The 23,730-nt window shown below is 49.1% G+C and overlaps 8 protein-coding genes across 11 annotated transcripts; 4 read left to right on the forward strand and 4 right to left on the reverse strand.

The window, feature by feature from the left end:
• Positions 1-464: 464 nt before the first annotated feature.
• On the forward strand, positions 465-1,580 carry LOC118513065 (60S ribosomal protein L7a). The gene is made up of 2 exons (XM_036058413.1): positions 465-621; positions 687-1,580. Exon 2 carries the CDS (start codon positions 699-701, stop codon positions 1,512-1,514), a length of 816 nt encoding a protein of 271 aa, XP_035914306.1. The 5' UTR covers positions 465-621; positions 687-698; the 3' UTR covers positions 1,515-1,580.
• Positions 1,581-1,805: 225 nt separating this feature from the next.
• LOC118513063 lies at positions 1,806-4,344 on the reverse strand. The gene is made up of 2 exons (XM_036058412.1): positions 2,435-4,344; positions 1,806-2,366 (listed from the first exon to the last, which is right to left on the reverse strand). The coding sequence occupies exons 1-2, from the start codon at positions 3,288-3,290 to the stop codon at positions 2,053-2,055; spliced, it is 1,170 nt and encodes a 389-aa protein (XP_035914305.1). The 5' UTR covers positions 3,291-4,344; the 3' UTR covers positions 1,806-2,052.
• A 672-nt stretch (positions 4,345-5,016) lies between these two features.
• On the forward strand, positions 5,017-7,650 carry LOC118513067 (major royal jelly protein 4-like). Its single transcript, XM_036058415.1, has 3 exons — positions 5,017-6,419; positions 6,497-6,693; positions 6,762-7,650. The coding sequence occupies exons 1-3, from the start codon at positions 6,024-6,026 to the stop codon at positions 7,312-7,314; spliced, it is 1,146 nt and encodes a 381-aa protein (XP_035914308.1). The 5' UTR covers positions 5,017-6,023; the 3' UTR covers positions 7,315-7,650.
• LOC118513070 (ribonuclease P/MRP protein subunit POP5) lies at positions 7,506-8,416 on the reverse strand. Its single transcript, XM_036058420.1, has 3 exons — positions 8,250-8,416; positions 7,935-8,175; positions 7,506-7,855 (listed from the first exon to the last, which is right to left on the reverse strand). The coding sequence occupies exons 1-3, from the start codon at positions 8,267-8,269 to the stop codon at positions 7,676-7,678; spliced, it is 441 nt and encodes a 146-aa protein (XP_035914313.1). The 5' UTR covers positions 8,270-8,416; the 3' UTR covers positions 7,506-7,675.
• A 315-nt stretch (positions 8,417-8,731) lies between these two features.
• On the forward strand, positions 8,732-11,296 carry LOC118513066 (FGGY carbohydrate kinase domain-containing protein). Its single transcript, XM_036058414.1, has 4 exons — positions 8,732-9,133; positions 9,433-10,536; positions 10,602-10,820; positions 10,895-11,296. The coding sequence occupies exons 1-4, from the start codon at positions 8,942-8,944 to the stop codon at positions 11,039-11,041; spliced, it is 1,662 nt and encodes a 553-aa protein (XP_035914307.1). The 5' UTR covers positions 8,732-8,941; the 3' UTR covers positions 11,042-11,296.
• On the reverse strand, positions 11,107-15,554 carry LOC118513068 (mitochondrial E3 ubiquitin protein ligase 1). Its single transcript, XM_036058416.1, has 4 exons — positions 15,453-15,554; positions 12,353-12,615; positions 12,075-12,244; positions 11,107-11,992 (listed from the first exon to the last, which is right to left on the reverse strand). Exons 2-4 carry the CDS (start codon positions 12,455-12,457, stop codon positions 11,248-11,250), a joined length of 1,020 nt encoding a protein of 339 aa, XP_035914309.1. The 5' UTR covers positions 12,458-12,615; positions 15,453-15,554; the 3' UTR covers positions 11,107-11,247.
• On the forward strand, positions 12,765-15,535 carry LOC118513069 (ubiquitin-conjugating enzyme E2 J2). 3 transcript variants are annotated; one of them, XM_036058418.1, is made up of 4 exons: positions 12,765-12,982; positions 13,118-13,515; positions 13,593-13,734; positions 13,799-15,535. In XM_036058418.1, the coding sequence occupies exons 3-4, from the start codon at positions 13,665-13,667 to the stop codon at positions 14,461-14,463; spliced, it is 735 nt and encodes a 244-aa protein (XP_035914311.1). In that variant the 5' UTR covers positions 12,765-12,982; positions 13,118-13,515; positions 13,593-13,664; the 3' UTR covers positions 14,464-15,535. The 3 variants fall into 3 exon arrangements, with proteins under 3 accessions (XP_035914311.1, XP_035914310.1, XP_035914312.1); XM_036058417.1 differs by having other exon boundaries at positions 12,766-12,982; positions 13,118-13,734; XM_036058419.1 differs by having other exon boundaries at positions 12,766-12,982; positions 13,122-13,734.
• Positions 15,555-17,654: 2,100 nt separating the features above from the next.
• LOC118513072 (calcium homeostasis endoplasmic reticulum protein) lies at positions 17,655-23,290 on the reverse strand. Of its 2 annotated transcripts, none has more exons than XM_036058423.1 (10): positions 23,063-23,290; positions 22,789-22,959; positions 22,290-22,711; positions 22,062-22,224; positions 21,468-21,540; positions 20,898-20,972; positions 20,188-20,264; positions 19,888-20,086; positions 18,760-19,806; positions 17,655-18,667 (listed from the first exon to the last, which is right to left on the reverse strand). In XM_036058423.1, exons 1-10 carry the CDS (start codon positions 23,091-23,093, stop codon positions 17,824-17,826), a joined length of 3,102 nt encoding a protein of 1,033 aa, XP_035914316.1. In that variant the 5' UTR covers positions 23,094-23,290; the 3' UTR covers positions 17,655-17,823. The 2 variants fall into 2 exon arrangements, with proteins under 2 accessions (XP_035914316.1, XP_035914315.1); XM_036058422.1 differs by having other exon boundaries at positions 20,188-20,279.
• Positions 23,291-23,730: the final 440 nt, after the last annotated feature.

A 23,730-nucleotide genomic window follows, 5' to 3' on the forward strand; every position in this document is an offset into this window, starting at 1 on the left:
ATAACTATGATGACCGCTATGTTTAAAGGATTTCCACATTTTGGTAAGAAATTGGTGCACTCTTTCCATCTTTACCATCGTTTGAAATACAAACTGTCTCAAAAACGATAAGTTATAGCACAAGCGACGATTCGTTCGTGATGCCATAAATAATGCTTTCTGATTTTGCAATTCGTTTTTGGAGTAAAAAATGTTTCGTTAAATGAAAAGACTACATCACTACTGTTCTATGAACTGTTTGTTTCATTCTATTGGATGGTATTCTACATTGTTCATGAGTTTATATCAAAAACGATAATATTTGACAGCGTGATTCGATCTGAATAGGCCTTTTAGCATTCAATGCCAATATGATTGAATTTTTCAATCATGTTTGGCCACGAAAAACTTGAAAAACAGATAAATGTGAGTATTTTCGATTCTTTTTTTCTAATATTTTACACCAAACTCCTCGTTCGGTGTTGTATTGATTCGATGCTTTTCCACGAGCCCTACCATACGTATCAAAACGATATGAGCTGACGGAACTGACAGCACGTGAAGAGGCAGCACAAAAAAGCCTATTCGGCACATGACAGCGGCGTGTATTTTTCTTTTCCACTTGGCAATCGAAAGGAATAGGTGTGCTGCTAACTATTTCCGTCGTAAATTCGTGTGTTTACTCATAATATCCGCCTCCGTTCCAGGTTCTATCCACCATGGTGACCAAGAAGCCCGTCAAGAAGAAGGTCGTGCCGAAGCAGAAGGTCGCTCCGGCCCCGCTGGCCAAGCCGAAAAAAGTTGAGGTTAAGAAGGTGGTGAACCCCCTGTTCGAGAAACGTGTTAAGAACTACGGCATTGGCCAAAATGTGCAGCCCAAGCGTGACCTGAGCCGGTTCGTGCGCTGGCCGAAGTACATTCGCATCCAGCGCCACCGGGCCATCCTCCAGAAGCGTCTGAAGATTCCGCCGCCGATTAACCAGTTCACCCAGACGGTGGATAAACCGACGGCCCAGCAGGTGATGAAGATGCTGGAGAAGTACCGCCCGGAGAACCCGATCGCCCGTGTCCAGCGCCTGAAGGCAAAGGCTGAGGCGAAGGCGGCCGGCAAGGATGAGGCGCCGACGAAGCGTGCGAACCAGGTGCGCCAGGGTGTGAACACCGTGGTGAAGATGGTCGAGCAGAAGAAGGCTCAGCTGGTCGTGATTGCGCACGACGTCGATCCGATCGAGCTGGTCGTCTACCTGCCGGCGCTGTGCCGTAAGATGGGAGTGCCGTACTGCATCATCAAGGGCAAGTCGCGCCTGGGAACGTTGGTGTACCGCAAGACGTGCACCTGCGTCGCGCTGACCCAGGTCGAGAACGCCGACAAGCCTAACCTGGCCAAGCTGGTTGAAACGATCAAGGCCAACTTCAACGATCGGTTCGATGACATCCGCCGTCACTGGGGCGGTGGTCTGCTCGGTCCGAAGAGTATGGCACGTCTGGCCAAGCTTGAAAAGGCCAAGAAGCGTGAGATGCTGCAGAAGAACTAGATCCGCAGCGAGTCTGTATGCATTCTATAATAAACATTAAGTTTTCGAACACTCGAACAAACCGGAGTCGAAGGATTTGCATGCTTCATGCGGCTGTAGGATGAAACGAACCGAAAAACTTACTAACGGGGGCTAAACCAACCAATTCTAATCACCAGATAAAAGCCAAACAACATCAAACAGGTAAGTACTTTAATCCTATGTTTGGCCTTGAACTCATAGCTCCACAACCACCAATCTACTTCCTTGTTATTGTTGTACAACATTTTCAAAGTCGTGAATCAGTTGGGATACTGTTTGAATCTTTCATTTATTATTACTAACATATTTCTGGCAACTTTCGGAGTCTTTCGGGGTGGGACATCTGTTGCGCCCCGCGATACGGCGGTGTTCGTTTGGCAGGCTTTGCGTCGCTCTAATTAGTCACTACACTAGCTCTCTGCATATCACATGTTCGCATGACGGCAAACCCGTCCAACGGTGTGCAGTCTAATAAATTACATTCGCTGTAATATTACACGATAGGTCCTACGACAGCTTACGAACCGCCATGACACTTGCAGCTTCCATCGAGGATGGAAATTTGATGGAGCGTACCGCAGCCGGCATGGTCCTTCACGTAGCTCGGGAAATCGTTCTCCATCACCAGCAGTCGGTTAAGCTTGAGATCGGGGAACACGTGGGTTGCGTACAGGCCCAGCACGCTCTTGTACACTAGCCGGAAGTTGGACTTTTTGTAGCAGCTGTTGGTGTTCCAGTAGTAAATGTTCGATTCGCCTTCCTCGCGGAAGAACACACCGTGCCCACCGTCCGTGCCGAGGAACACGGGCACGTGCGGTTTCTCGCCAACGTCTGGGGAAAGGGAAGATTTTATTCCACGATCACGATCCGCCATCTTCGCCCCCCTCAGCTCTCCTTACCTATGATGTTGCCACCATGTCCCTTGCGCAGATGCTCCGTCTTGATCGCAAACAGTCGATGTCCGCCCAGGTACGTAAAGTACAGCCGCGTACCGTCCTTGTGCTTCGACAGGAAGATGTACAGCATGTCCCGATACCGACAGCCCATGTGGACCGCCTTTGGCAGGATCACCCGATAACCCCGTCCGCTGTACACATCGTACACGATGATCGCATTGTTGCCCGGGTCGCTCACGTACACGTAGCAGCGGCCACCCTTCAGACACTCCACCTGGATGTACTGGAGCCGAGACTTTTCCGTCACAAACCGGGCCAGATTGATCGTTTTGAGCTTTTTGCCCGTTTTGCTACAGTACACCACCACCTTCGGAGGGCATCGCTGCAATGGCGCCCGGAGCGATTGCGTTACTCCACTGTCCAGCACCCACACGTAGTCCCCGTCGCTGTACAGGTCGATGGCGGACTGGAGCGCATTGCAGTTACCTTCCTCCTGCTCGTTCCAGCACGGGAACGGTTCGAACTTCACGTCACAGCCCTTCTTGGTGGCGTACACCTTGCTCAGCGTGATCGGATTGCTGCTCTTGAAGCGCGGGAAAACGCAGAGCGTGTGGGTGCCGGCCCGCTGGCAACGCATGGCGATCAGATCACGGGGCAAGTACTTGCCGGTGCTGATGATGAGCCGCTTGGTGGTGGGACATGGCCACACGATACGGCCACCCTCCCAGGTGTAAATCGTCCTGGTGCAGTTGTCCGACGATGTGCAGGAGGAACCCTTGTCGGCGATTGCTGCGGAGCAGCAGGCGATCAGCAGCACGACCAGGATCGGCACCAAGCCGACGTAGAGTGTGGATCGCATTATCTCCCGCTCCGTAAGGTAAAACCTGCTTCTTCAATTCGTAACGTCCAAGTACAGAGACACAAGAAGCTTTCAACCCGTCTAACTACAACGCGCGCCCTACACCCGACTGTTCTCCCGACGTTCCGGTACGTAACGTTTTATAGCCTTGCTTGACGGCGGAGGTGTAGCGGTCAGGTTGCCCCAGTCCCAGACCTCAGTTACGCACAGTGTTAGCCACAGTCAATGTGAAGGGCCAAAACGATGGCCACGGTTTTGCGATACGCCCGGCGCCCTTGTGTAGGTTCGTGCTGTTTGCGCCGTTTTGTTTTATGTTTTCAAATAGTTGTGTCGCAGACAACTAACAAGCGCGGCCCACCACCGTGAAGTTGAGACGCCAACATGACTCCAGTCCGTCGCAGGTGAGAGGAGTTTATGCAGCCACAATTTTGTTTTTTGAGCGAAAGCAAACGTGTGAAATTCGTACACTTGGGTTGAAACGGTTGAGAATTTCGGACTCCATTACTAGCACGTACTATGGCGGAGTGTCATCGGTAGGTAGTCGGGCATGGTACCTTGTGACTCGGAAAGAAATTTGTTATGATGCCTTCGGAAGCGATCGGTGCTGGCGTGTAGCTTACTACCCGGAACTTTCAACAGGAGGTCTCAACTGAGCCCTGGAGACCTTCAAGAGACATTTCGAAGTTGAACTGCTGCTACTTTTACTACGTGTTTAAAGCACGTTCACTACTACTGGTTGGAAGAGTGTACATATTTCCTGCTAAGTGCTTGTTTCTTCCATTTGTTTTCGGAAAGGAAAAGTAAAATGACGAAATGTCTTCAAGAACCGCCATCATTAATCTGATTACCAAAATTTCATCCGATCTGGAGAATAGTTCACCATACCTCCATGCTCTTATTCCTGACCTGGGAGTATGGCTTGGGACATCGACTTCTTCTTCTCTTACTATATAGACTCGGAATATTGAGTCTCGGAGGAGGGCTAGGAGGACACATAACGTAGTGAACAGTTTATTGCGGTCTTGGCCTGCTGCAACAATCCTCGAAACCGCTCCGTTATCCCGGCCGTTCTGGCGGACGCATCAACGCCATCACTCCATCTCAATTTGGGCCTACCACGCCTCCTCTGCCCGTGTGGACGGCCTAAAACGACTTTACGGGCTGGGTCGTCCGGTGTCATTCTCATGACGTGACCAGCCCACCGAAGCCTGGCGAGTCTGATTCGCTGCACGATGGTGAGACTATCGTACAGCTCGTAGAGCTCGTCGTTGTAGCGGCTCCTCCATTGTCCTTGCACACATACCGGGCCAAAAAATCCTTCTGAGCATCTCCCTCTCGAACGCGCGGCTAAGAGGGCTCCGTCAGTTTTGGACAGAGTCCATGTCTCAGAGGCGTATGTGAGTACTGGGACTATAAATGTTCTGTCCAATCCCAGCTTCGTCCATCGCGACAGATATTTAGAGTGGAGAAGTGTCCTCAGGCTGTAGTATGACCGGTTGGCAGCGAGCCCGCTTGCGCGTAACTCAACATCAATGTTGTTGTCGGTGATGACTTTTGACCCCAGATAGGTGAAGTTTTGGACGACTTCGAAGGTGCGGTCATCTATCTGTACATCACCCCCTGCTTAAATCAGTGTTTGTTAGCAGGGCTGCTGATGGTGCCACCATCATTTTGGTTTTCGCCTCGTTAATCTCCAACCCTAGGTTCTGTGCTGCACGCTCGATCCTTTGATAAGCTTCTGCTACAATGAGGAGAGCTTCAAACCAATGATGGCTATGTCATCAGCGTATGCCAGGAAATGTAGAAACGTATGACTGCCGTCCGACCTCAGGAAAATCTCTGCACTAGGATGATTAATTATCCCTATTTATACATGAGACCGTTCCAGGGAGAATGTTTAATATTTGTGCAAAACGGACGCTCATCGAGCCATCTTCTACCAGACAATTCAGATTTCGCGCGGATCCGGCTACATTCTATCTACTGTGGCAGAACTCCCCGGCAGGACCTAACGCACTTCATGAGGATTGAACCAGACGCTTAAAGTCCTCAAAGTTCGTCCAAAAGGAGATCTTTAAGAGTTGGGATAAACGATTGTTCGACTCCAATGAGCATCCCTAATCAGTGTCCAAAACTCCTCCTACCGAAAGGCAAGGTCGAAAGGCGAGTGGCCAAGTCTGATAGCTATGTATGCCCTAACGCACGACCATCGCACTAATCTTACACACGCATTACGCATCATACGCATGTAGTGTCATGCTCATCTATGCATGTACGTGTGATAATCTGGAGGAGAGACTAAAAAAAAAGCCACACATAATACGGGATACGCACGAATTTGTCAGTAGTTTTACATCACATCACACCAAGAGTAGATTCTCGGTGCTTTAACGTGCGTTGTGCGTGTGCTGAGATGATGAATCTGCAGACAACGCACAGTGGTCAGTCGCACACATTCCAACCACCATCCCAATGTCACGGTCTATAGGTAAAACATGCGGCCCAGACTTGAGGCACACGTACACCACACCGCCGTTGGCACGCTGGAGGACGCCCAAACCAAAACTAACCCGTGCGCAGGGTAGCGTGGTATATATGGCGTGGCAGAAGCGTTACCAGCAATCAGTAACGTGTCGTGTGGCCAGTCAGTGACAGTGCCGCGTGTAAGCAGCTAAGAGCTCCGGGGCCAACGGTTTTACGTTTTGAATTTGGTGCAGCTACAGCTACCGCACGATGGGTTGCCACCGTACGATCGGGCAACTGTTCGGACTGCTGTTTGCTCTGGTGACGGTTTTGGGCAGTCACGAGGAGCACGAGTACTGCGATAAGGTGTACCGAATAAATGGAAACTCGATCGACTTTCCCTGTGATTCGACGAAGAACATCTACATCTCGACACAGCGCTACAAGGCGCGCAGCGTGATGCCGCTCCGGTTTCAGTGCGAAAACCACCGGGTGATCATGGCGCTGCCCAGGTTGCGTGCCGGCGTGCCTACCACACTGGGACAGATCGATCTGAACAAGCCGAGCTGCTACGCGCATATTAAACCGTTCCCGTGCTGGGCTTACCAGGAGGAGGGCAACTGCAATTCGCTCCAGTCAGTGATCGATCTTTATGTCGATGTTAAGGTAAGTCCTCGCGGAGCGGTAATGGAGTAGGCTTTCTATTAATATCAACCTGCCTGCCTGCCTGTCCTCCTCTGTAGCGCATTTTGTGGGCACTCGATTCCGGGATTACCAACTTCCTGGAGCAACCGATCAAGCGCTGCCCGCCGAAGGTTTACGCATTCACCCTCAGCAACGACAAGACGGTTAAAACTATCGATCTGTCGGAAATCGTGAAATCCAGCTCGCGTCTCCAGTATCTCGTCACGGACTACAACGAATCGGGACATCCGTTTGTGTAAGTGCGAGTACGAGCACTAGCTTTTATAACGAGATTTTCTCTAACAAAATCGTTCTGTTCTTCAGCTACATTTCTGACGGAGACGGTGCCATCATCGTGATCGATGTGAATAGCAATAAAATCGTCCGCGTAGTACTTCCACGTGCCATCTCGGCCGGATGCGGTGACTCCGATGTGCTCTACCTGCTGCTCATCCCCAAGCCCAAGGGACAGAGCGTAGTCATCTTTAGCTACCTCTGCGGGCAGAAGGTGTACTCGATCAAGTCGGAACATCTGCGCAGTGGCAAGGGATCGAGTGCGATCGTGGAGATGGGAACGAAGCGGAAGCATTCGGTGCTGCTCGGTACGGACGGCGGCAAGGGCGTTGTGCTGCGCTATCGGAGCGAGTCCGAGCTTTACCTTTGGGACACCGATCAACCGTACCGGGAGTGCAACTTTGAGCTGATCCAGAACGCGGACGAATGTCGGCTGGCGACGCACGTGAGCGTGGGCAAGAACGAACATTTGCTGTGCCTCTCGTCCAACTTGAGCGATTTCCTGAACAACACCTGTGGCGTTGGTGGAGCGTCGAGTCGGTTGAAGTACGTCTGCAAGGAGTGTGATGACGATTGCTACTAGATGCAGTGAACGATGGAGAGGTTAACTTAGTTGGACGAAATGGACACTGACACCTGACACACACACACACAACCTGACCCGTGCCCAGCTGCTGCTGCTGGCTCGGTTGACTGGTGGATTCTGTGATATGAGAGCGTACCCACTGACAACTCTTACCCTAGACACTGGACCGTAACTGACGCAAAAACCTCTACCTGATCGCCGTACTGCCGTGTGCGCATATTACGTGGCCGCCGGACGGTGCGCCATGCAATAATTTATTCCCTTTGTAAAGGGGCCTATCACAAACGCCCGAAGCCTAATAAAGATATTTGATACACAAGAAACCCACCCGTACACCCGTGTCGAATGTGTGTGTGTGCTACTGCAGCTTCTGCATATTGGTAACATCTTCGATCAGCATCTTTTTCTGCAAGGCCCCCCGACAGTCGCCGATAGTTTTGTTGATGTAGCGCTGCTGATATTTGACGATAAACTTCTGGCACTGTTTCAGCGTTGCTCCCACGTACAGCGTGCGAAACCGGGCAGGCTGTTTACCGGCCTATGGTGAGGTACCGAGGATGGAGGACATTAGTGGAGAAAGCGTAGCCTAAAGAAGCGACGGCAAAAAACACGCTTACCTCGAGCATTAAGGGTAGAACGCTGGTGATAAACCGGTGAGGCCCATGCCTCGCTTGTACGATGCAAAGGTGCGTTTTAGCGTTAAAGTATATCACGTTCAGCTTCAGCATACTCGCACACCCAAACACGCCGTAGCACTGCTCCACGTACCCCATAATTTGATGGTACAGTAAAGTCGATGAAATATAGACGGGCTCATCGGCCGGTACATTATTGCACCGGATTTGCACCAGAATGTACCTAAGGGGAAAGCGAGCACATTGCAGGGGAACGATCAGGCACCACGATTGTAGCGCGTACCAGTGGTGTCTTACCTTTGTTTGACTCGAACCATCGTTTGATTACTTTATGTGCGGTAATGTTTAGTACAAAAGCTTTAGATATAATGTTTTTCCCTAAAACGTTCTGATTGTTTGCCCCGTTGCAAGCAAACGTGTTTTTCTATGTAAACAAATCGGTGCTGTTATTGTTTGCGTTTGTGGATCTGTCAAACCTGGTTCGAGCAGCCGGCCAACTGCTCGAATGCAGTGCTCTGTGCTCAAATTCGAGCAGAGTGATTGAGTGAATTTCTTTCAAAAAATTGAAGGCGGGAAAAAGTGTATCAACACGTGTTTGCTTTTTTTTTCACAAATCGAGAATTACACACACACACACATTGATGGCAGCATAACATTTACCTACGCTAGTGCACTTACTTTGCACTTCTATTCCAACTTTCCCTGAGTCACCCTGTTGCAATCGAACTTAAGCTTTATCAACAAATAATAACATACCGCCAACACTCCCCACGCACATGTGGCGTCGTCCGACCAACCGCCATCGGAAAGCAGCCACCGTGCGATGCAAACCTCGAGGTCAATTGGAGCGCGAGCTCGCCTCCAGTGTAGGGCTAGCCAGACTTCCGCGTAGTCGCGATCTGTCTCGCACAGCAGCGTCCGGCAACGAGTGTTTTGCGTGTGTGAGATATTTTTAAAAAGGGAAAGGTGAAAGTTACCCCATACGAGACATGGCCAGTTCCGCTCCAGCGTATTTGGTCGGCGTTGATGTGGGGACGGGCAGTGCAAGGGCCGCTCTCGTTACCGGCACAGGTGAAGTGGTCCAGACATGCGTACGACCGATCCGGACCTGGAACACTCAGCCCAATTATTACGAACAATCGTCGGACGATATTTGGACAGCGGTTTGCGAGTGTGTCAAGGTGATCTTCAGCGTTTTACGTTAAGAGCCAGCACATACTACCACCACACAGATGCACAGAATTGTTTGATGACGCGCTCGATTATGGCTGTGCGCCTTGAGAGAGCGATTGTTTGGATGGAAGTTACAGCGCTAATGATTAGTTTAATGGTATTGCACGCTGATAGAAAGCCACTCTCACGGGGGCCCCAGATGAGATAAGCAATGCGTTTTATGGCACCGGGAACTCGCAACCGGGACTGGGCCAGGCTGTTTGTTAATGGCACTTACTCTGCAAAATGTCCACTAAAATCGTTACAGAATGTCACGACGGGCTATTCGAAGGATCTCATCCGTGGAATCGGTTTCGATGCGACCTGCTCCCTCGTGGTGCTCGATGGGAAGATGCAACCCCTAACGGTTAGCCCCTCGTCGAAGGACAACCAACGGAACGTTATCCTGTGGATGGATCACCGTGCGGAGGAGGAAGCACGCTTCATAAACGGGACGCACCACAAAATGCTCAACTACGTCGGTGGAACCATTTCGCTCGAGATGGAAGTTCCCAAGTTGCTGTGGCTAAAGCGCCACATGCACAGCGAAGTGTGGACCAAAGCTGGCGCGTTCTTCGATCTGCCCGATTACCTAACGTACCGGGCGACGGGGCTCGGTCACCGATCGATCTGTTCCGTCGTTTGCAAGTGGAACTATGATGCGGAGAATGGACGGTGGTCGGAAGACTTCCTACAGGCGGTCGGATTGCTCGAAGATTTGAGCGGTGATAACTGGAAGCTTATCGGTACGCAGGTCCGTACGCCCGGGACACCGCTCGAGGGAGGTCTGTCACCGGAAGCCGCCCAAGCGCTTGGCTTAAACCCTGGCACGGCTGTTGCTAGCTCGATGATTGATGCTCATGCTGGCGCACTGGCACTGCTCGGCTGCCAGGGCCCCGGAGGCTCGGGAGATGCAGGTAAGCTAACGTCAAAGTTGGCGATCATTTGCGGAACATCCTCGTGCCACATGAGCCTCACCAAGGGGCCGGTATTAGCGCCAGGAGTGTGGGGCCCGTACAAACATGCCATCGTGCCGGACCTGTATCTGAACGAGGCGGGCCAGAGTGCTACGGGCGTGCTGATGGATCACATGCTCGAAACGCATCCGTGTTACGGACAGTTGCTCGAGGAGCATGGTTCGAATGGGAAGATTTATGCCTATCTAAATGCTTTCCTGGAACAGTTGGCCAAGCGGCAGGGTGAAGATTCACTCCATCGGTTAACGATCGATCTGCACGTGTGGCCAGATTTCCACGGTAACCGTTCTCCGCTGGCGGATCCCAACCTAAAGGGAATGATTTCCGGTCTGACAATGACGAAGGATGTTCAAAACCTAGCCTTGATCTATCTGGCGCTCATGCAAGCCCTTGCGGTAAGTGGACCCGACCGGGGTGTTTAGGTGATCGTTTGCTACCATTTCTTCCTACCATATTCCAGTACGGCACGCGCCACATTCTACAGGTTCTGGAGGCTTCGGGGCGTGAGGCAATCACCTCGATTTTGCTGTGCGGCGGACTGAGCAAAAATGCTCTCTTTGTTCAGACACACGCCGACATTTGCTCCGTGCCGGTGCTGCTTCCCACTGAACCGGAAGCTGTTCTGCTGGGATCCGCTATGATAGGAGCTTATGCGGCTGGTCTTTACGATAGCTTGGAGGTTTGTACTAAGTCGCCCTAAATTCTTTGGACTTTCATACCAAGACGTTTCGTTTATACCTTTTTCCTGGACAGACGGCAGCAGCGGGCATGGGTGGTAGTGCGACCGTGGTAAAGCCAGACTTGAGCGACAGCAATCGTGATTATCACGAACGAAAGTATTGCGTTTTCCAGCGAATGTACCTCGACCAGCGTGGGTACGAGCGTATCATGAAAGGATAAAGATGAATGCCGGATGGACCTAAACCGTCAATGCATTCCAAGCAAAAGCAACCCATTACGATACCTTACATTTGAGCCCAACTGTTGTTCCGATTATATTCTTAACTTGCTTAACGCTTAATCTACCATAAATTAAGCAATCACCGCTCAGCTGCTTAAAAGAGAAAACGTACCGGGTGGAGGTAACTACAGTTAAAACCATACATTTACGAAATAAAAGCCGCCGCTTTGGTTTCAATGACCGCTCGGCACACCGGACAGTGGAGGCTGATTTTTTGCGCACAATTTTCACACAAGCACACGTGACCGCACGGCAGACAGATCACTTCCTTCGGGTTCACGATGCAAACGACGCACAGCTGATCCTCGCTCGTAACGGCCGATCGCATCCGTGCCCGGCGGGTAGCGCGCGATTGTTCTAGCTGCTTGCGTAGCTTTTCCTCGTCCCATTCCTGCTTTTTGCGCTTGTAAATCTTTCGCGCAATCAGCCCGATCAGCACGGCCGATATCGTACCGCTCAGGATCACCTTCAGCAGGGTGGAAGACTTGGCCTCCTCGAGCCGCTTCAGCAGGGTGCTTTTGGTGGCAGTGGTAAGAAACATGGGCGAGCCGTTCGAGGGTGGATGCAGCCGGACACCGGTATCGTCCAGCTCGAGCTCACCGACGGCCGTGATGAAGCTGCCGTCGCGCAGCATCTCTTCCGTGGTTTGTAAGCCTTTCTGCCGCACGCCCGAAAACAGCCCGAACAGGTGGTCAAACACGGTTAGGGAGGATGGTTCATAGTTTTCGTACACCGTGTCCATGTCGAGCAGTTCGGCCGACAGGCCGCTTATGATTTCCACTCCCTGCTTGCCATTTACCAGCTTGAACGGTGTTTCGTTCGCCGATACGTGTATGATTTGTTTTTCCTCTTGCCAAAAGCCAAACATGGCGCGTGCCACACGATGCTCGCTAAAAGCAAACAAACGATCACAGGGAAGATAAATAAACGGTGCATGAGCGGTAAACAAGGCGACCACTGGCAACCGCTTACGTTAAGGTCATCGTCTGAAGCACCCCGGTAACCGATGGCGACATTGCACTCCGCAGTGCGGTCCCGATAGGTGTGACGCTGCCCCGAATAACAGCATATTTGAGCTTCTGGTCCGGTTCATTGCGTAGCCGGTCGGACAGCTGGTCATCGATGGGGAGTTGTGGTGCATCCTAAAAAAAAACGAAACTTTCGGAGTTATGACATAATCCTCGGTTGTTTTCGATTTCCCGAAAGCCGCCCAGCGCAAGGGGGGGGGTTTGCCGTCAGCCCGTGCTCACCTTCAGCGCACGACAATTTTTCCTGAGCTTGTAGTATTGATTGCTACACACCACCAGCACTAAGAGATCGATGCCTAGCAGTACCGCTTCCTGCAGGTATTCCATTTAATGTGTAGTGAGTGTAGTACTTAGAAAACAGGCTGGTTCCTCACATTTTGCCCGGTGAATTCTTTTTAGTTTGTTTTTCCTTTGCCCAGTGAAAAAACTAGCACCGCACTAACGTAAATATGTCAAAACGCTGCATGTTGCTGCATCGACGGTCACTTGGATGACAACGTAAGAAAAATAAATAAATAAAAGTTTTGAATGTCGATTTTGTAATGGCTAAGTGCCTTAAAATAAATTTAATATTTGCTGCATCATGTAGTATTTTCATTTTTACCCGGAATCACTGAAACGGAGATAAAACCCGATCCTCTCCTGCAGGCCTGTACGAACAATGGAAAGTGTTTTGCACTCTGTCAAATTGTTTTGATGTTTTTCCAATCGCAGAAGGTGTTATTTTTTTGTTGCGTTCGAGGAATGTGTAATTCGCTGTGCGACGAATAAACTTTAACTTACCGCATCGCGTTTGTCCCGTGTCGCTGAGCACTACCCATTTCGCTGTTGTCGTCGAATCGAAGAATATCGGTAATTTATTCCCATCCCAATGGGAGGAGGACGATGGTGTGAACTCGCAGATGCTTAACGCTGACGTGTAGTAAGATGCCCCAGCTCTCGATGCATCTGGTGATTGGTTTTTCGTTTGTGTGTACATTTTTTCAGGCAGCAAGTCGTGTGCTAACACCAGCGTACCACCAAATAACGCGGCCAGTTGGTTGGCCGTGCAGAAGGAAGAGGCAAAAAGCAGAGGCAAAAGCAATCCAAACACTTCAAGTGCAGTGGAATGCTGCGGTTGTAGAAGGTGTCTTATCGTTGCCTACCGGAAAGGCTCGGGTTGGAATTTTAGGAGTGGAAATCTTCTATTTCAGCGAACAAAATCCGCAAACAACTGCATTTGCTGCGAAAAAGGAAACATAAAACAACAACAACCCCGTAAAAGACATTCATCAAAGTAGGTTGATTCGTCGTCTACCCGCCGCAGTGTAGAGAGTAAACACGCATCGGACAGCAGCCAGTGTTGACAACAGTTACGGGCGCATTTGTTAGGAATTAGTGAAAAGGTGTTTTTCTACGGTACAATTCGTTCAATTGTTCAGCTTGCAATAACTGCTCCAATACGCTATCTTTGCGATAACAGCTGTGTGAAGCTTGTTGAAGACAAAAAAACCTCGAACCACACATACATACACACACACCAAGTGCCACGACGATGACGAACCAAAAACAGACTGCCACTTGCCGGCTAAAACAGGACTACATGCGGCTGAAACGAGACCCAGGTAAGATGCGGCTGAAATGGAGAAGGACCATTTTTATCAATCTCCTTTCACATACCATTCCCAGTACCGTACATAACAGCGGAACCGTTACCATCGAACATCCTGGAATGGCACTACGTGATCAAGGGACCGGAAGATTCGCTGTACTACGGTGGGTACTATCACGGGACGCTGCTCTTCACCAAGGAATTCCCCTTCAAACCACCCTCCATCTACATGACCACCCCGAACGGACGCTTCAAAACAAACAAGCGGCTCTGTCTGAGCATATCGGACTTCCATCCGGACACCTGGAACCCGGCCTGGTCGGTCGCCACCATCCTGACCGGCCTGCTCAGCTTCATGCTCGAGACGACCCCGACGATGGGGTCGTGCGAAACGACACCGTACGAAAAACGACGCTACGCCCAACAGTCGCTCGAGTTTAACATGAAAAATGAAGTGTTCCAAGAGCTGTTCCCTGAGATTTGTGAGGAAATCAGCGAACGGTTGCAAAAGATCGAGGAACAGCGAAAGCAGGCGGCCGCCACAGCCGAGGAGGGTAGCAACGGGAAGGAAGCGGCCGGCGGTGAAACGGAATCGGCCGACGGTAGCGTGTTCGTTGCCGGGCGGTCCGGTGCGGACGACAGTAACATTTGGCATTCGCTGTACACCAACCTGATAGTGCTGGTGGGGTTCGTGGTGTTTGCGCTAATAGTGCACTACGTTATCAAAAGCATGAACATTTAATAATGCCCTTTCAAGCGTGCGCCAGAACATGCGCCCCAATGCATCGTTTGCGCGGGTGTGTGCTGTCGCGCCAAAACACGTTGAGCTTCAATCACTACGCGGTAGCAACCTAACATGCAGCCACACATCCAGCAAATAATCCTCCAAGAGGAATGTCTAGTTTACAAAATCTAATCGTAAATCATAGGGAAAGAGAGATAGAGAGAGAGAGAGAGAGAGAGAGAGAAAGAGAGAGAGAGAGAGAGTGAGCGAGAACCAACGAGGGTAAAGCAATCCACAAACCAATAAAAAAAAACAGCCAGAAAATAGGGCGTCGGACAAACGAGGATGGGCTTCAAAATGAAGTTAAACATCGTTTGTTGCCACACAGCGCCCATTTGGCGTCTGCTGCGTAAAACTGCATACCAAAATTTGCTTCTTAAAGGAAGGGTTTAAATAACAATTTAAAGGAAAACCTTAGCGTAGAGAACCCGAACCGGATCAGCGGTGGAAGTCAGCGGTGTTGAACAGAAGGACGCAGGCAGGATGCTTTGCTGGGGGTGCCCCCCCCCCCCAAAGAGAAAATGCATGCAAACGTTTTGTAGTGTTAAAACAGGAAGTAAGGGGGTTTGTAACATAATTTTATCATGGTTTTCCTTATCCGTTGCCCAGATGATGATGATGATGATGATGATCGATGCCATTCGTTGCCTCTGCCCGTTCAACGACGCTGCGTTGGGTTGAATTTGTCGTCGTAAGTGGATTATACAACTATCTAACCCCACACACACACACACGTATATAAAATAGAATACAAAAACGTACCATTGTGGTACGAACAGTAGGGGGTTTTGCGGTGCGCGGCTGTGCTCATTAAAAAACAAACAAAAAGCTCTAATAAAGTATTGTATCGATCGACCGACCGACCGACCGAACCGTGTTTCGATCGCTACACCAACAGACATCACGTGATCGTACTGGACAGCGTAAAGCAGTTTCACAATACATACGTATAATAATTCGCCAACAAGCAAGCAAACAAAACGGAAATAAATAAACGAAGTTTCTGCTCAGCAGGTCTCCTGTGAAGCTAGCTCCGGAATGCCGAACTCTAACAAAAAGAAAAACGCAATGGCGCCTTGTGGAACTGTGACCCCCCGAGTGGCATGATGTACAGCAGCTGTTGCAAGTAACTTCGCTACGGAATAGTGTGTGTGCACTTTTTATCATTATACAGTATTTTATTTTGGATCGCAAATATAGCGAGATGCGGATATGGAAGAGTTACACGCAAAGTTTTTTTTTCTTCTTTTCTGCTTAAAAATCGGTCTCGGGCATCAATATACTGCCGTTCAGCTTCTATACCGTCATCGGGCTCAGTAGGAAACTTAGCCAGACTTGAGCCGGATTGTAGTGTAGTGTAGTGCACACAAATTTCGTATTATTTTTAAACAAGGATATTGGCTAAGGAGTAGAAACGGTCCACAAGTTGCATGGAACAAAATCGCATGCAAGCTTTCGTGGAAGTGCACAGTGGAATGAGAACATGACGAGATAGGAAAAAATGGTTGGTAAAAGACTCGAGAAGGCCCCCCCTAGAATCTTTTGTGTGCAGCACTGTGGCCTGTCATTTTTGTTGTACAGTGGGATTTCTGTATGGTCAAAACCCATCTGATGTAAACATTGTGCATTGTTCCTTAATAAAGGTACTAGACAGCGAGTAGAACATGATAATATACATTTTAACATGCGATTTGAAATGCTGATATTCTTATTTTTCCTCCTTTCCTGAATATCTATGCCCGGTAAAAAGTATTTATCGAATTAATGTTCCGTTACCGTCCGAGAACGCCGTCCAAGTTATAGGCCCGATTGTTCACCCCTAGTACGAAGCCCCTGTAAGCCAAAATGAATGGTAGGGATAGCGGAGAGGGGTTTTTGGTAAAAGACTCGAGAAGCCCCCCCCCCCCCCTGACAAAATTTGTTAGGCACTATAGGATATACGCCTAAAGGTATGCAATCCGCAGTACACGTTCCTAAAGCTTCACAGTGTGCTTTCAGTGTGGTCAAAATTGGTTGAAGAAAGTCGAATAAAATATTGTTATTATTTGATTAAAGCCCCCTCTCCGCTAACCTTACCATTCATTTTGGCTTGCAGGGGCTTCGAACTAATTTTCGGTCGCACTAGGGGTGATCAATCGGGCCTAAAACATGCACGGCGTTCTCGAACGGTAACGGAACAGTAATTCGATGAATATTTGTTACCTTGCATTGATATTCAGCAAAGGAGGAAACATAAGAATATCATAATCTCAAACCACTTGTTACAATGTATTTTATCATGTTCTAATCGCTGTCTATTAACAGTATTAAGGAACAATGCACAATGTTTATATTAAATGGGTTTTGACCATACAGAAATCCCAATGTACAACAAAAATGACAGGCCATAGTGCTGCACACAAAAGATTCTAGGGGGGGCCTTCTTGAGTCTTTTACCAAAATTATTACGTAGCTTCTGTAAGCCAATATAAATGGGGATTTAATCGAATAATAAGCAATATTTCATTCGACTTTATTCAACCATTTTTGACCACACTGAAAGCACACGGTGAAGCTTTCGCAACGTGTACTGCGGATTTCATACATTTAGGCGTTAATCCTACAGTGCCTTACAAATTTTGTTAGGGGGGGGGGGGGTTCTCGAGTCTTTTATCATTTTTTTTTTTACTTAATTAACGATTCATTTAAACATTACTATTATGTCCTAAATACCCATGCACACATTTCACCGTGAACTTTCACACCACTTGCATACAGTTGCGCCCCGTACAACTTGTGAGCCTATTCTACTCCTTAGCCAGAATATTAACTTCTCAGAGGACCGTCACTTACGGAAGCATTCCTTGGAGAACATTTTGTGATATTATCATCAAAATAATTGTTTCTTATAAAACCCAAAAGATGCTGCTATATCAAGATCGAGTCAACAGAAGCCAGAACCAAATGGCAGTTCAAAGCCTCTCCTGCAGTGGGTTAAGTATCAAAGAGGATTCAATTAGAAACTCAAAAGTGATATTTCTATTCTGTTGATTAACTATTCTGCTTAACTAACAAATTAATCGTTCAACTCAAGAAATACCCATAAAAGCGACTGTCTAAAAACTAGGTAAGCCTTTATAGAAACTGGACGCAGTGTAGCGACACACGACTCCTGGGACAGAATGTTAATCTACATTTATTTGCAATCTCGCTAGCGTTCTTATTACACAGAGACAAATTATGAAGTTACAAACACACACGCACACACACACGGACTGGCGAAAACCCTGACATTGACTCTCGGGGCAGGCTTGGTTGGTGGGCCCCCGGTCTCCCCCTTCAGTTCCGCTCATCCGCCCGTGCTTTCATGCGCGTAATAAAAGCAGCCCCTTTATTCTTACGAAAGCTTTCGTAAGGATCGGCCGGATTGTAGGTGTCCTGGCGGACCGGTTCTATCGTAGCTCCCAGCCCTATACGATCGCCTCCCATGGTACCACCCGGACCACTATTACCACCCCCACCACCACCACCACCACTGCCCATACCTTTCATTGCGTTGTGAAACTGGTGGTTACCTCCGATCGGGCCGATTCCACTGCTGCTGCTACCGGGTTTGCTGCCGGCTCCTTCGTCGAGGAAACTGCTGGCCGCCTTCATGTATCCACCGGCACCAAAGCTTGGCGGTGTAGGTGATCGTCGAATGTCACGCCCACCACCACCACCACCACCACCCCGCGGCTCCCGATGATCACGACGGGCCGGTGAACGACTACGGCTCGGTCGGGCAGAGGCCGACACCGACGGTGGACCGGCCGAGGATGGCGACCGTCTACTAGCGGGCGATCGGGACCGTGACCGGGACCGTGATCTGCTGCGCGAGCGATGATTCCGATGGTGGCGTTGATTGTTGCGACCGGGGCCATGCAACGATGGCTGTTGCTGCTGCCCGGCATGAAGCACCGTGCCATTGTCGGCCGGCGAGCGAGAACGCGACCGGGAACGACTTTTCGAGCGATAGGTACGCTTTTTCTGCTTCTTCGTCGCCTTCAGCAGGTCCGGATCGATCGGCGATGGGGAGCGGGACCGATCGCGCAGCCCTCGATCGATTTCATCCTCCTTCTGCTTGCGCGAGGCATTCTTCACCTTGAAGTATTCGTACAGCGCCAGCTTTTCCCATCCTTCGCTGTTGTGGGTGGAAGGGGTAGAGATAAATGCAACAGTTGAGCAAAGGGGTGAGTGGCCGAAGCGGGAGCAAAATGGCGCTAAAACACTTACCCATCCCGTGGACGCTCGTGGCTCGGAGGTGCGTAGAACGCTTCGACGGCACTGACCAACCGATCGTTCGTGGGCGTCGGCGGTGGCAACCGAATTTCGTCCGGATCGAGCGGATGATAGCTGTAATCCTCGAGCCGAATCAGCGGAACCATTAGGCCGGCCGGCAGTTCAAAGTAGGGAATCTTGACGGGCGCCGTTGCGGGTACAACCACATCCGGCTCTTCCTGCTGATCGGGCTCGTCCTGCAGCTCCTGCCGGTCCTGCTCCAAATCGTCCCGATCGCGATCATCGAGCTCGTCCCGATCGTCATTCGTTCGAGCATCGGGATGCGGGTGACGAGCGTCCGGTGCCATTCCACTGTTATTGCTAACGTTGTTCATACCGTCCCCGGGCGGTGGAAGGTTCGTCGGTGCACCGTACTGGAAGTTCGGCGGCGGACGTGACAGGTCCGGAATGGGGAAGTTCGGGGGTGGCTGTGTATAATCGCTACTAGGTTCTCCTTCGCGCCCAAGCGGCGCCGGTTGCGGTGGTGGCAGTGGCGGTAGTTGCTGTTGGGTGGCCATGTTGTTCCCACTTCCACCGACTCCCGGCACACTCCCCGGAGGGCCATTGTCTTGAATATTTTTAAGCTTCTGTAAGGCAGCCGAAAGCAACCCAAAATTGATATTTTGATCAAGCAGCGAAGGAATCTGACCACCTCCGGCACCTCCGCCACCACCACCACCACCACCGCCATTGCCACCACCTAGGGGAGGACCACCACGATCAGCCGTTTGTGATGGTGGGGGCTGCTGTGGTCCAGCGGGTCCAACCGAAGGCAACGAGGGACCAACACCCGCTCCAACACCACCACCACCACCATTTACCGAACCACTGTTTGCTCCGACAACGGCCGCCATCAGCTCCGGGAGCAGTGGCGGAGGACCACCCGTGACCAGGCCACCCGTTTTGCGGGCGTGCTGTTCGAGATGCTGCTGCTTTTGCTTTTCCAGCATTGCGATCTGCTGTGTGGCATGTTGCACAAATGCTTGATGCTGTTGCTGGTAGCTGCCAAGTAGGAGAGAGAGAGAGAGAGCGTGTGATTCAAGTATTCCACAACTTATCCGGCCGGCTAGTGAAGAGACGTACTTTTCAAACGTAGTCTTGGTGGCTTGAGTGATCGCCGCGACAACGTTGGCGTGCTGTGTCAGGAGGCTGGTCTGGTACTCCTGCAGTGATGAAGGCGGCGACTTCAGCTTGGATATGACGCAGGCATCGAAGAAGTTGCCCTTTGATTCCCACAGCGACAGCAGCTTGGTCAGCTTTACCCTTTGTTCGTCATTCGCGGCTACAATAAGAGAGAGAGAGAGAGAAAGAAGAAAGGCACTTTAACATCACACAACCAATCAACACACCAACACACACACACACGAGTCAAACGGAACTTACTAATCTGAGCGTTGCAGAACATGGGAATTACCGCGCTTTCCAGACATTTCTTCAGCTCTTCGGCATTTTTCCGGATGCTGCAAGATTTGTTACTAAGTATGGTTTCTTGTTTGTAAAATGCTTGCACTAAGGAAGCGTTCGCAAAGCCGATTCGAGTAGGGGGGGGGGGGGTGGTGGGGGTTGCATTTGGGAGTGTGTTAGGAGGGCGACCGTGTGCGTCGAACGGCTAGCCAGTCTCTCTATTATAAAGCTTTATTTTATAACGTTTTTTAGCTTTAAAAATTTAACATTTTAAATGTAGATTTACGATAACAAGGAAAGTAAGATAAGTTGCAAATATCTAGTGTGATTTGTGAACATGTCTTTTGTGTATAGAAAGGATTAGCGGGGTTATAACTTAATTTGTAGCAGTACTGGCCATAAATAAGTTAATAAATAAGGAAATTAGTTAGCCATAGCTGCCTTTAGTTCTACTTTAATTTGGCACAGCGATTAAACTGTTCCAAGGATTGGTGGAATTTGAAACGCGGGGCGGAAAAAGGAACCATTCTTATTGTTGCTGACCATTTTTTGGGACTAAGGCAACGCCAAAACGCTTCTACAACTACCAATGCAATACACACGGTTGGCGGGGAATGTTCAACCAAACGGTTGGCAGGAATTTGAAGGGTATAATAATGCGAAAAAAAAGAGAAGCATTTGACACTTACCAATGATGTATAACATCATTTACTAAATATATCAGGTGCAATTTTTGCGTAAATAAAACTCCAGCTATTAACGCCCTACAAGTAGATAGATAAAGATCGGAAAAAAAACGAAAGTTCGCTAAGGTCTTTTTGGCTGTCCTGCTTTCTTAATTTAAAATTCTTCAGCACTGCGCCGCGGCGATAGTGGCCCACAGTTCGAATGGCTGCGACAGGTAGATTGGTAGAGAGGGCAACACTCTTTCCACGCCGGAGCTGCGTAGTGGTGGTCGTGGGAAATGGTTCAACAAAGCAGCATGGCAAGATCGCGCAATCATTTGCAAGCTCGACTGAGAGCAACATTTCTTAACAGAGACTGAAACGTTACGAAAAAAAAAACGAACCACCTGTCGCGGTAGCTTGCTTGCCGTTCGACCTGCCGTCCGTCGCCCCGTGCAGCAGTGTGACGAATTTCAACTCGTTATCGAAATGGCATCAAACAATAACGGAAAGCAAAAACATAACGATAGTAATGCACGGTTCAATGTTAAAGGGCTAATTAGATAAGTAGGAAACGGTACATATGATGATTACTTTCTCAAAAGATACTGCGAAATAATTTGACATTTTCCCGAATCGGTACAATGCTGTAAAATCCAGCCTTTTCCTAAAATTGTAATTAACAAAAAAATATATGTAGATTGAAATTTGCCATTAGAAACGTTGGGATTTGTTGTTAGGTGTTGATAATGCGTATTGTGTGTTTTTTTTTAATAGGGGGACGTTTTAAGGAAGATGGGTGGATGGAGGGATCATTTTTGTTGGGGGTTCGTAACACGGAATTAGCGGGATGTGAGCAAACAAATTGTTTAAAAATAATTAAAAACGCTAAAGGGGTTACCGCTTTGCTTTACGTAGCAAAAGGGAAGAAACAAATAAAGTGTGCTTTATGTTCGGGTATTTATATCTAATTTATAGTGATTGTTTAGAAGAAACATTCACTGGGCATTTTGTGGGATTGTTGTAGTGAGGACACGAGGGACACGATAGGAGTGTTCAAGCACGTTAAATGTCGTTGTTGAGTCAAGAGAGGGATTTTGTACGTTGGTTTGTTTTCATTGTTGCGAATGTTCGAAACCGAAAGAAAAAGAAAACAGAACGAACGGGAACAGCAAACGAGCAACTTACCATTCGATATACTGTCTTTCGTGCAGGAATCAATGATCGGCTGCAGCTTGCTGTCGAACTCGTGCAGTGGAATATTGTGTTCCTTCGACTGGCTGATAAGCATCTCTTCCTGCGCCCGAACGAGGGCTTCGTCTATCTGCACCTGTTGCTGTTGTAGTAGAACCTACAATAACAAAAAAAAAACTTAATAAGCAAACGAGCTCCAATCCAATCCCGATGGTGGCTTACCCCATGCTGAGCGGTGAGATTCATTTCCGACTGGCGTATTTGTTCGGTTAAAGCTTGCTGCTGTTTGGTAAGTGCTTCCAGTTGTGCCGTCAGTTGACTGTTCAGATTGTTGGCCACCAGCTGGGCGGCGGTGTTCGATGGGCCGGCGTTTACCGGCGGCGGATTGGACCATATTTGAGGCATCGCGCCAGTCGAACCGTTGCCGCCATTCGGATTCGCGGAGGGCGCCAGTTGCGCTTGGGACTGCTGTTGATGAAGGAGCTGTTGCTGGTGCTGCTGCATAACGGCTGGGGGTAGCTGTTGCGCTTGGGGTGGCGGTTGCTGTGCAAAACCGGCCAGCAGTGGAGGTATACCGTGCTGTCCCATTAACGGTGGCAAAGACATGTTTTGTTGTGGTGGTTGCTGTTGCTGCTGCTTCATCACTAATGGTAGTAGGGATCCGACAGATACGTTATGAATCCTGCCAGAAGAAGCCCACACACCACCACGGGAAACTTACTTGCTTGCTTGGTTATCACTTTGTACTGGTAGTAGTTGAAGAATTCGCCGCCGTACAGGAACGCAAACTTTGGGTTGCCTCGCTGTTTTGATTTGGTCATCGATTCAAACTCTGGTCCATTTCGTGCCACAAAATCGGCTAGTTTGTCGATTATGTTCCGCAGTTCGATATCTGGGGGGTAAATAGGGATGCATTCGTGCGGGTTGTTCAGTAGAAAGAAAAAGGGTGGCTTGTTTTTCGGACGACGTTTGCCCGCCCGCTGCTCTAAACCTACCATTTGGTGGTGACGGAGCTTGTATGTCCATCGTCCAACCGAGAAACCAGCGGAGAAAACAATAATAAAAGAAAAAACTAAAACTCTAAGCTAATACACCAACCGACCGGCATCCGTTGCGGTCACCCTTTTTAAAGCGCGGTTCAATTAAAATTTTCAACCTGCAAAACAGGAAAACTTGGCTATTTTTGCCGATATCGTGAAAAAAGACGCCATTGACTGTTGTTTGACAGATTGCCGTCAAAGAGGACTGAAACGTTTACAACCTTCTCTACAGTACTTGCGCGGAGCATCGGCGATTTGCATCGGTTTTCGAAACGATTGAATAATTTAAAAACTAAATGAAAAATATCTTTTTATCTGTTTGCTGTATTCCTCTCTCCTAATTCTCTTTTTTTATACCTTTATTCCTTCTCATTTTCTTCTCGATTTGCTATCATTTTTCTCTCGATTCTCTCTCAATTTTCTATCACTTCTCTCTCGCTTCTAAGCTCTCCATGTGCTCTCATTACTTTCTCAATTTTCACTCCGTTCTCTATCGATTTTCTCTCACTCTATTTGTTCCCATTTTCCCATTCTCTCTCAAATTGCTCTCATTTATCCCACGACGCTCTCTTAATTCTCGTACATTTTTGTCGCATTAACAATCTATTATTAATTCATTGCTA

This window comes from Anopheles stephensi, chromosome 3 (assembly GCF_013141755.1).
Source record: "Anopheles stephensi strain Indian chromosome 3, UCI_ANSTEP_V1.0, whole genome shotgun sequence".
Lineage (NCBI taxonomy): Eukaryota > Metazoa > Arthropoda > Insecta > Diptera > Culicidae > Anopheles > Anopheles stephensi.

Excerpts from the sequence above, each read along its gene's own strand:
- LOC118513065 (XM_036058413.1), top strand. The coding sequence starts at position 699 with ATGGTGACCAAGAAGCCCGTCAAGAAGAAGGTCGTGCCGAAGCAGAAG.
- LOC118513063 (XM_036058412.1), bottom strand. The coding sequence starts at position 3,290 with ATGCGATCCACACTCTACGTCGGCTTGGTGCCGATCCTGGTCGTGCTG. Across the intron at positions 2,367-2,434 it reads ACATGGTGGCAACATCATAG|ACGTTGGCGAGAAACCGCAC; the intron begins GTAAGGAGAGCT and ends CCCTTTCCCCAG.
- LOC118513067 (XM_036058415.1), top strand. The coding sequence starts at position 6,024 with ATGGGTTGCCACCGTACGATCGGGCAACTGTTCGGACTGCTGTTTGCT. Across the intron at positions 6,420-6,496 it reads ATCTTTATGTCGATGTTAAG|CGCATTTTGTGGGCACTCGA; the intron begins GTAAGTCCTCGC and ends CCTCCTCTGTAG. Across the intron at positions 6,694-6,761 it reads GAATCGGGACATCCGTTTGT|CTACATTTCTGACGGAGACG; the intron begins GTAAGTGCGAGT and ends TCTGTTCTTCAG.
- LOC118513070 (XM_036058420.1), bottom strand. The coding sequence starts at position 8,269 with ATGGTTCGAGTCAAACAAAG. Across the intron at positions 8,176-8,249 it reads ATGGTTCGAGTCAAACAAAG|GTACATTCTGGTGCAAATCC; the intron begins GTAAGACACCAC and ends CTTTCCCCTTAG. Across the intron at positions 7,856-7,934 it reads TTCTACCCTTAATGCTCGAG|GCCGGTAAACAGCCTGCCCG; the intron begins GTAAGCGTGTTT and ends ACCTCACCATAG.
- LOC118513066 (XM_036058414.1), top strand. The coding sequence starts at position 8,942 with ATGGCCAGTTCCGCTCCAGCGTATTTGGTCGGCGTTGATGTGGGGACG. Across the intron at positions 10,537-10,601 it reads CGCTCATGCAAGCCCTTGCG|TACGGCACGCGCCACATTCT; the intron begins GTAAGTGGACCC and ends ACCATATTCCAG. Across the intron at positions 10,821-10,894 it reads GTCTTTACGATAGCTTGGAG|ACGGCAGCAGCGGGCATGGG; the intron begins GTTTGTACTAAG and ends TTTCCTGGACAG.
- LOC118513068 (XM_036058416.1), bottom strand. The coding sequence starts at position 12,457 with ATGGAATACCTGCAGGAAGCGGTACTGCTAGGCATCGATCTCTTAGTG. Across the intron at positions 12,245-12,352 it reads AAAATTGTCGTGCGCTGAAG|GATGCACCACAACTCCCCAT; the intron begins GTGAGCACGGGC and ends GTTTTTTTTTAG. Across the intron at positions 11,993-12,074 it reads CTTCAGACGATGACCTTAAC|CGAGCATCGTGTGGCACGCG; the intron begins GTAAGCGGTTGC and ends GTTTGCTTTTAG.
- LOC118513069 (XM_036058418.1), top strand. The coding sequence starts at position 13,665 with ATGACGAACCAAAAACAGACTGCCACTTGCCGGCTAAAACAGGACTAC. Across the intron at positions 13,735-13,798 it reads GCGGCTGAAACGAGACCCAG|TACCGTACATAACAGCGGAA; the intron begins GTAAGATGCGGC and ends TACCATTCCCAG.
- LOC118513072 (XM_036058422.1), bottom strand. The coding sequence starts at position 23,093 with ATGGACATACAAGCTCCGTCACCACCAAATG. Across the intron at positions 22,712-22,788 it reads AGTGATAACCAAGCAAGCAA|TGATGAAGCAGCAGCAACAG; the intron begins GTAAGTTTCCCG and ends TACTACCATTAG. Across the intron at positions 21,541-22,061 it reads GAAAGACAGTATATCGAATG|GAAAAGGCTGGATTTTACAG; the intron begins GTAAGTTGCTCG and ends TTACAATTTTAG.